The sequence below is a fragment of the Morone saxatilis genome, unplaced genomic scaffold, assembly GCF_004916995.1.
Source record: "Morone saxatilis isolate NCDOM2014 unplaced genomic scaffold, NCSU_SB_2.0 Contig21, whole genome shotgun sequence".
NCBI classification, from domain to species: Eukaryota; Metazoa; Chordata; class Actinopteri; family Moronidae; genus Morone; species Morone saxatilis.
The window spans coordinates 19381063-19391037 of NW_023339774.1; the positions used below are offsets into that span (position 1 = coordinate 19381063).

Below are 9975 nucleotides of genomic sequence, written 5' to 3' on the forward strand. Positions count from 1 at the left end.
GAGGACAATGACACTGGCGTGCTTCCAGGTTATTGTACACCAGAGCATCTTGTGCCAGCCATATGTTTACCAGTGGATATCATCTGTGTTTCTCCACAAAGCCACATCTTACAGGAATATAATTCCCCCATCAGTGTGGAGAAGGTTGATTAGATCACTCTATATACTGATGATTAAGGCACATTTCTCCCTCTGGACGCCTGTGGGGAAGCAGCTTGACTAGCTCCTTTGTTCATGATAGGGTTATGACTAACTTAGCAAAATCCCTCGGTGCACAGGACTTTTTTAGATGCATCTTCCGGTTCTTGGTTAAGCTTAGCTCAATATCCCTCATTTTGACATACATATACATACAGTGTGTAGATAACACAACATTAGAGCTATTAGGTTACTTACTTTGGACATACATGATCAATCTCTGTGGGAGACACAAGGAGATTAAATCGATTTTTATTTTATTTTGAGTAAGATGGCAGACAAGCAAAAAGTTGGACTCTTTAATAAGATAACTTTCTAAAAGTGTTTTATTTAAGAAGAAGACTGTAATGTAAGCTGTATTTAGCATGTTTCCCCATTTCCTTCAAGTTCTGCGAATCTTCAAGATGGTTGCTTATAAAAAAATTCCCTTCTGAATCAGTGTTACTGCTTGGGCCACAACTATGAACTTCAATTAAAACTTGCATCTTTTTAAAGACACTGTGGCTTCTGTGAATGTCCCCTTAAAGCTTTCTGCTCACCTAAAGAGCAGCTGTAGCTGCCAGGTTTCTAGTTTCTGCCCTTTGTGGTACGATTGTGAAATTCTTTGCTGTGGTTTTTGCAGGGTGAGCGAGGAGCTGTATGGGGGGGGGGGCATGTGTTGAATGGCTGTGTTGTGGTTGAGTGGCAGTGCTGAGCCTGGAGCGAGTGTGAATGTAGCACCGGGAGAAGAAAAGTCTCTGTGTCCTGGTGCTGTGAGAGAGAAAAGAGGGGGGAGGGAAGGGGCCCTGAGGTTGTGGGTAAGGGAGAGAGAGCCCCTGTGCTCGCTAAAGGGTTGGTGCAAGGGATAGTGTGCGAAAGGATCAGGACTGGAGCGGAGCTGGGGGCTTGAGGGGGCTGAAGCAGGGTACAGGGTACAGGGTAGGGGCCTTGGGAGGGACTCTGCTTGCTCAAGGGGGCTTTGAAGAGGGCCTCCGTGATGGAGGCAGGGCTCTTGTTGCTCCCAGAGTGTTTGTGATTTATTGCCCACCACCAAGGGATCTCACTCCCTTTCCTCCTCCCCCTCATCCTTTTTTTTTTTTTTTATGTTTTGATAGTTCCTACAGTCAGCTCTGGTAGGGGGAGAAGAGGTGGAGAATGGAGGCTTGGAAAAGGGGGCCTCCCCTCTCTGAGCCACAGGGGTTTACATGAGTGCAGCAGATGTGGAGAGGGTAAGGGAGAAAGAGAAGAGGGCTAGGCTGGGAAACTGTTCCGCCTCATTCCAGCTCTCAGCCTTTTTTCTTTTTTTTTTTCTTTCTTTTTTTTAAACCTTAAAGTGTTGCTCCTTTTCTGGGCCTCTCAGTTGAGAGAATATACATGTGTCTGGGCCCGCCAAGCAAAAGGAACTTGAAACTCGAACGAACGAAGCCTCACTAACTTCAGCTTAAAGCTCCTTTTTTTCATTTTCATACAGAAATGCAGAATTGGTTTTAAGCTGTGAGTTTCATAATTGTCATACTGATGCAAAACATGCTTTTTTTTGTTTGTTTAAATAAAGCAACAAGGAAGACTTTTCAAGGTGTACTTCATCCTCACGCACTGTAATTTTCTCAATTCCTCAAAAAGTTTCCCAGAGTAGTTGATGCACACCATGTGTTGATCAATGAATCATTATCGCGTCACAAACATTATAACCAGCTGTCAATTACCGTGTCGGATATTAACACTGCTAAGGCGATGGCTCTACACGGTTAAATGTTCCCTGTTTCGTTTGTGTGTGTTTGTGTAATTGCTCTTTATATCTTCTAACAGGCAGTCTGAGTGAACATTCCTCCAAAAATGTTGGAGATAAGAGTGCGAACAACTGGTTGTTACTCTTGCATGCTCTCACAAGGTTGGACCTACATGCTCCGTCTTGTTTTAAGGAAATATTTGATGCCATAGGGCATCTCCTTCTTGCACGTCTGAGGCTTATCATTATGCTTTCAGTGTTCATGTAACTAACATTGCATTACATTACTTTAATTTCTCTAAAGGAAACACTGCAGTTGATAGTTTCAAATAATCACAGTATGCATATTGTTTTATGTAAACAAACCTGCCTTTTTCAGCACTAGTAGATACTAAAAATGTCAATGGACTTCTCATTTGTGCAGTGAACTAACTACAAGGAACATGTGGGTTGTATAAAAGAGACCTTTTTTAAAAAGAGAGGCTACTGGAAGGACAGGGCAGGCTGTACAAATGAGACAGTTGCAGGGAGAGAGCTCTGCATAGCTGGAGATTGAGATAATGTAGCTCTCCTTCTCTGGGCCTCTTTAGTACTCAGGCTGACATCTGCTGTATTGAACACCCTTTCTGTCACTACTGTCAATTTTTCTACAGACCATAATTCACTCCTCTCTTAAATTGTGCATGTAGCAAGCTTTACTTTTTGTTTCTAGATTGGCACATATTTCACTTTTCTTCCCCTACCCCTCCTCCGGAAAAAAAGTGTAATCAGTAAATCCACCCAAGCCAGCGGCGGAACGAACCCAGCAGAAGTTTTGATAACGTGATAGTTTGCTCTGATGTAGTGTTCATCTGTGGGGGGCTAAAGGCAGCTGGGGCCAGGAATGTGTTGGCGCTTCTTTGGTGGAGGGGTGCACACAGACTGCATGGTAGACTGATTTGTAGCTTTGTGATGAATCAGTATTGTGCTAAGTGCTGATTGCAGTAACTTGGTGCACAATGCAACCGGACAATAAATGGTTGCACGCTGAATAGGACCCCAGCGATTGCTGTTTTACACTGTCATTGTTATCAGCAGTACATGCCGCTGGTGGGAGGCTAATTTCAAATGGAGGTTTATTTTGACTTTTTGAATTGGTAAATTATTATTAGTTGTAGAAGTTCTACAATGTTAAAAGCTGCTTAATGTTGGTTTCTAATGTTGCCTGCATTAATCGGGGTTGAGCAGTGTCAGTGGTAAATCCTCTGCCTGCGAACGTCAGACTCAAGCTGGATTTAAACATATTTTGGCATGTCATAGTTTCCATCGTCGGACCACGCCACAGAGGAGTGTTTATTAAATGTCATCCCCATATTTGTTTCCCCAAGGACAGAATTAGAATATGGGTAGTTTCTCATTAGTTTTTCTGTGGTTGACTCTGTGTTGGCAAGTTTCCAGCTAACTCAACCTTCTCTTTATAATCCTAGAAAAAGCTTGTGGAGAGGAATTTCTTTCCTTGATTATAGATGTCATGGGTTGTGATGTTCTAACTAATGATTATTTTCATTATCAATTAATGTCAGAAAAATGGAAAATGCCTATCAGAATATCCCGGAACCTCAATGTGTCGTCTTTAAATAGCTTGTTTTTCGCGGAATAAACCCAAAGATATGTAGCTACAAACATGTGAGGCAAAGAAAATGAAAATGAGCAAATCCTCCCTTTTTTTGCTTGAAAAATAACTTTTTTGACTTAACTCGATTATTTAAATAAAATCAAATTTGATAAATCAAATAATTGTTTCAGCTCCACCTGCAATTCTTCCTCTGACCAGTTCTCTACAAAAACTAACCGACAAAGAAAAACAAAGTTTGATATTATATTTAGACCACCATGTAACCTGGGTTAAAATGTAACTAGCTAACTAACTCAATTAGGTCTTTCTGTGTAAAACAGTAAAATAGTGATACATCCTCAACTGCTGTAATAATGCTCATATTTAAAATGTGTTGCTATTCAGTGATGTGAAAGAAACGAGAAGTTAAGTAAAATTCAGAGCTCAATAAACTCCATAATTCATGTTTTTCTTCTCCAAAACTGTATTAGTGTATGAATCATGTCAGACTTTTATGGAAGTGTGTGCATGAAATCGTGCATAACTGTTCCATTTCTTGATTGTGTGCAGAGACTGAATTCTGAATTGGCAAATCTTCTTTACTAGAGTCAGAGCATGTCTGCAAGCAGGATTAAGAAGGAGAGAGAGAGAGAGAGAGAGAGAGAGAGAGAGAGAGACTTACATGCAATAAGACAGAGGTGAGATTAAAGACAAGCAAGGCCAAGGGGAACAGAAGAGGCATTTCAAATATGTGATGTATTTGACAGGGAGGCAGACGAGGTGTATGAAGGTACTGTTTGAAGGCCTCGTGCTGTGGTGTTACATAATAATTTGAACAAGCCTTTTTTTTTTTTTTTTAAACTTAATTTCAACCGGTAACTTATTGTCCCAGTAGTTTAGGACATAATGACGTTCGGCGCTATCAAAAAATAGAAGCAATTACTTGACTAAAGAGCCTTCTGGTACCTCTCAATGTGCATGCACTGGTACAAAAGAGCAGTTACAGCACACCCCTTCAGCACAGAGCTCACACTGCACTTACAGCTTTAAACTTTTCTTTTAAATCACTTCTGTTATCATGCTAGCAATACAAGGTGCAAGATGAAATCTCCTTTAGAACAACCTGCTCACATATAGGCCAATTTTGTTTCTATGTTTATTTAGCAGAATACAGCAATTATTTTACAGTTATTATCAGAAATATTAGACCCTGAAAACCTTTTCACATGCTTTATTTCTAAGTTTGAAGTGAGTTTGACTTCACATAACATTGACTGTTGTATGAATGTATATATATGTCTGTCTCGTTGCAACGTGACAGATATTTTGCAGGAAAGGAAATATTTTTTTGTGTGGTTTGGGGTTAGAGTGGTTATCTTCAGCTGCATAGATCTGACCCTACAAATCAAAATTGAACTGAACATCAGACTTTACTAGAGGACATCTTCATTTGCATTAATGTGGCAAAATGAAGGAGAATAAAGAATAAGATTCAGGTTGAGAAATGGTTTAATCATCTTTAAATGCTGTAGCTGACACTTGTGTACAGTTAATTGCACAGGATGAAACTGTATTTTTTGTGATTTTGGTTTGCAGTTTATAGGGTTAATTGTCAGGCTGTAGCAACAGGCTCCTCATTGGCTGTTGCTTAGCTTGTGCACTACACCTTCCACCCTGCAGGAGGAGACATTGCCTACCCTTATTCTTTACTGACTTCAGCTCCAAGCTGTATCATTCATTGACTTATAATAGCATGTTAAAGCATGTTAGAGCTTCACTTGGGGAAAAAATCTGTTTTATTCTGTATGTTTGGCATTTTTGAAGGTCTAATTAATGCATTAGGTGACGTTTTATCAGCTGCACTCTTCAGACAATCCACTTTTATACCTTTAGTGTTACATGTTATAATATGTAATGTATTTTGTATTATAAGGCACTTACTGCTCTATAATGTGCTCTCGCGTGCAGTGTGGTGTGATGTGCTCCCCGTGGGTTATTAATTTTTACTGGCCGTGCCTCGGCTAGACCCTTTTTTCAGACGAGAAGAAACGGTATATAACCTGAAAATGCTGGTTACTTGAGCAGGCCCCTCTAAATTTATCCAAAGTGTGTGCTATCTTTAGTGTGCCCCAGCCCTGTCCTGCCCACAGTCTGCAGTTTGTTTGGTTCAGACATACCGTTTCAGCCGGAGAGATTGTCCCCCTGCCCGCCCCCCCAACACACACACACCACAGCAGCACCAGTGGCAGCTGCATTGACTTCCTCGACCTGCGGTTGACTAACTGACTGCTGACTGGCTGAGGCCTTTTGGGATATCATGAGAAGGTCTGCCAAACATGTAGACTTGCAGAGGCACGTCCAAGGGGCCCCTGTCTCCTTGCTCTCCATTCCCAAGTTGCCACAGAAACCAACTTCCATTGAAAATGTGTGTGTGTGTGTGTGTGTGTGTGTGTGTGTGTTGTGTGTGTGCCCTCAGCTTGTTCTTGAGTAGAGTACATTGTGGTTGTTTATTGTTGTAACACTGCAGTCATACAGAGAGGGTTGATTTTTTTTAAGTGTGTTTCTAGCATTGATTACCCCTGACTGGTTCACACATTTTGCAAATGATGCAGATAATAAAATATTATTACATTTGAGTATCGCAGTATTTGTTTGTGTTTGTATGCTATATTGATTGCGTTTTACCCCCCCCGACCGCTAGATAGCAGTGTCGTAAATGTGAACTGAGGGCTGCAATGTTGGGACTGCGGTAGCTTTTTTTTGGTTAGAACGTGAGACCCCATGTACAGAATCCTCACCATAGTGGCCTGGGTTTGATTCTCTGTCCTCGCTTTACTGTCGTTTGTTTTCAGCTTCTATTATCTAATACAGACTATTAAAAAGCCCCAAAAAATTATCTTTAACAAAACAAAAACAAATGCAGATCCCACCGTTATGGTTTACATAAGTATTTTTTTATTTATTTTCATGGTGTGTTTTTTATACTATGACAGTTTTATGACCGAAACAAGATCTCGATTGCTTACAGTATGACAGTATATTGAATCGTAATCCCTGTATCGTCTGATTCTTGCTAATGCACAACCCCAGTAATTGTATACATCTCATGTGCCATTTGTGAACAAGTATGTAAGATATGGATAAATCAGCTACATCTGATTGCTCGGCAGCAATTAAAGCTAGGTTTTTTTTTTACCACCATTATTATAATTGCTCAAATCTAAAGGCTTTTAATTTATGTGTGTTTAATGTGTGTTTCCATGGTTACGAGCTGCGGCCAGCTGGGGGCATGTTGATGGTTTGATCTCATGCCAGGGAATCTCAGACATCATCACTGATAGCTCCAAACATTTCTGCCATATTTTGTCTGCCACTGGATACATTTCCATTGGTGCTGAAACTATCACATCGTCGACAGTACTGAGAAGCAACTCTATCTCCAGACTGTCCGGTGTCACTCATGGGCCAAATGCATTGACGGGTAAATAAACACAAACCTTTTTGGATCGCGTTTTGACGAGTCTTCTTGGTATAGCGGGTTTATCAAGGTAGCTACTGGAGAAATTCAAGGCAGATGTGTTTTTAAAAGCTTTAACATATAAACATTTAACCCATCTTTTTGAAGACTTGTCAGAAATATTATCTTTAATAAAACTAGTCTACACTGGGTAATTCTCATAGATATGAACAGTAGGAGTTAGGGTGGATGTGTTTTAAATTTAACTCAGGTTAAACCCAGGTTGTGAGTTGAGTTTCTCAGAAAAAGGTTGGCCGTAGAATGGCAGCCGTGTTGTATATCTTGTCTGGGAGAAAGGTTACACTTCCAAGGTGTGGGATGGCAGCACTGCGTGTCTCCAATCTCTATTTAGGGAAACTCTGGTGTTCCATCTCAGAGTTCACTGCTTCTGAGAAAACCCCCCTCCCGCTTTGCAGTTCCAATAATGTCTTCCAGATGACCAGTGTCCTACACGGAGTTTTGTGTGTTCTGTGGTTAAGCCAGGTCCTTCACACGCAACATGCCAGCCTGTGTGTGTGTGTGAGCGTGTGCTCCGCTAGCCAAAGAGGATGTGGATTTGGATGAAGTGGTTCATTATTTGCCTGATTGAACGCTCTTTAGTGGAAGGAGGGTAGTTCATTGGTAATGAGTAGCGTGCATGCATCAATGGGGACCAGTAGATGCCCGCTTTAATGCCAGATTTAAAAAAAACTGTAATAATTTTTAAGGGTAGAAAGAAAGAAAAATATGGTCACTTAGAAAGGCGTCCATTCATGGTTTCTCAGCATTTTGAAACTGCAGACTCGCTGGTTGGAACAGTTGAGCCTTTCAGAAACGCGTTTTTTTCAAAATACGCCTTCGCAAATCCAAACAAAATCCTCGCCAACCCCTTCGTCCTTTCATGTCCACACCTGGATGCGAACTTCTAAAGGAGAGGAAAAAAGTCAGACCTGGCTTACCTCATATCACAGGGTATTTGCTTTAGTTCCTCGGTCCACCAAAACCCAAACTTCAGAGCTCAGCACCTCCGCTCTGTTGTAAATACTCACCTTTTACTTTTGAAGGCAGCCCTTTGGTCTCGTACCTGCTTATTTTTTGAAGTTCTGAGGTGGCTTGTAAGTGAGTGCTTCAGGTGAATTGCAGCCGTTTAATGTCACATTGAACGTCTGATGACTAGTAGACCATTTAATTTCTGTATTGGACACATTTACTTGCTATTTTTTTGGCCACATTTCTGGAGAATTTGCTGACATGACTTGGAATATACCTAAATTGTGTACAAAATAAACCCTTTTCATTGTCACCAGAAGGAAATGGGCAAAATCCCCTGAAATCCCCTTAAGAGCTGTTGTTATCAAAACAGCCAGAAGGTTGAGACAATATATTCTCTGTCAAGACTGTGTTGCCATTCAGACAAAAGCACTTCTGTATTTTCACTCTATGGAAGATGCAGAGAAAAGATATGGTTTTAAGAAAAATTGTTCTTAGGTATGGAGACAGAATCAGTATTTCCTCTTGCATTGCTTGCATTTCTGTTGAGGCAGTAAAATGGAATTTAGTTTATCCTCTCATCGGTATTCTTAGTCATTCATCCAACGAATGCTTTGAAGTTTACTGTACTCATACCGCTTTGTAGTGGAAACTGCCTGTTAGAACTTTAAAACAAATGAAATGATCAAAATAAGGATAATTGGCAATGATGAGAAATAATTAAAGTCATTTTTAAAGTAGTACAAATTATTGCGTAGTTCCAGCTTGTCAATGGTTAGGACTTTTCTTTGTCTTGTGATAATTAACTGGATGTTTTTTAGGTTGGTTAGCAAAAACAAACAATGTGAGCTTTAGGAAACTGATATTTTCTAATATTTTACACAAAAATAGTCCAATAATCTTATTTGACTATTTTTGTTTTTTTGGGCAGAATTTATATCGATCGTGCCGACATGCAACCAATACTGATATTCCTTGACATTCTTTTGCCACTGTGGATGCAAAAATGGTCTTAAATTGCAGTCCTAGGGGTCTTCTAACTGGTCTTTAACATTAATTAATTTTTTTTTTTTTGTAAGATTAGTAACTTATTCATCATGTGTCAGAAAAAGCATCACAAGACCAAAGCATTGACCCAGTGAAGCATTAGTAGGAAGCAAGTTTTAATCTTTTTAAAAAATCACCCCGGTTGACAATCTGTTCTTATCTCTTAAGGCTTCAGTCTGCTGGACTTGACGGAGCAGTTTTCCCTTCCAGAGACGACTCCACCAGTGCTTGTCAGACTGCTGGAGGCTATTGAGAGGAAAGGTGAGCCTTAACAGAGGAAGCTCATCTTAACGCACACTTGAGTTTTCGATTTGACTGTCCACATTTGGCTGTGACCTTTTACACACATGAACTGAATGGTATGTGTTATGGTTTTGCAGGTCTGGACAACCCCACTTTATATCGAACATTTACTGCTGGTGGTGGACTCGAAGTCAGACAGTATTTTGATTGTGGTAAGTAGGTTTTTTTTAAATCACCACTTTATATCAAGCCTGTATGTTTCTAATAGTTGAATGAGGGAGGCAAATTAAGAAAAGAGGAAGTCTTAAATAGAGAAAAAAACCGACTGACGTTGGTTGTGATGATGAGGTACATGTGTGAGGTGATTTGCATGTGTACACTATGTGAAGAAGAACAGAAAGGCCTGTGGTTTTGTGAATGCTATACTGTGTGGTATACATTTTGCAGATTGTGCATGTGCCTCTAATTAAAGATTTCACTGTGCAGGAAAGAGTTTTTTTTAGTATTTAAACCCCATGTCTTCCTTGCGCTTTCAGATCCCTCCTCAGCAGACCTGGATCAATTTGAGCTTCCGATCCTGTGTGACGGTCTGCGCAGGTACCTGCAGGATCTCCCCCAGCCGATCATCCCCACGGCAATATATCCTCAGATGGTTCACACTGCCAAAGGTGAGAGCGCACATACCCCCCCCCCCCCCCC

At 40.6% G+C, this 9975-nt stretch overlaps 1 protein-coding gene across 1 annotated transcript in view; it reads left to right on the forward strand.

Annotated features, from left to right (window-relative positions):
• pik3r1 (phosphoinositide-3-kinase, regulatory subunit 1 (alpha)) overlaps positions 1-9975 on the forward strand; it is a gene marked incomplete in the record, with an annotated part of 28412 nt that overhangs the window by 7505 nt on the left and 10932 nt on the right. The window contains 3 exon segments of the mRNA XM_035668153.1: positions 9202-9294; positions 9414-9488; positions 9813-9944. Of these exon segments, the coding sequence (XP_035524046.1) occupies positions 9202-9294; positions 9414-9488; positions 9813-9944 (300 nt within the window).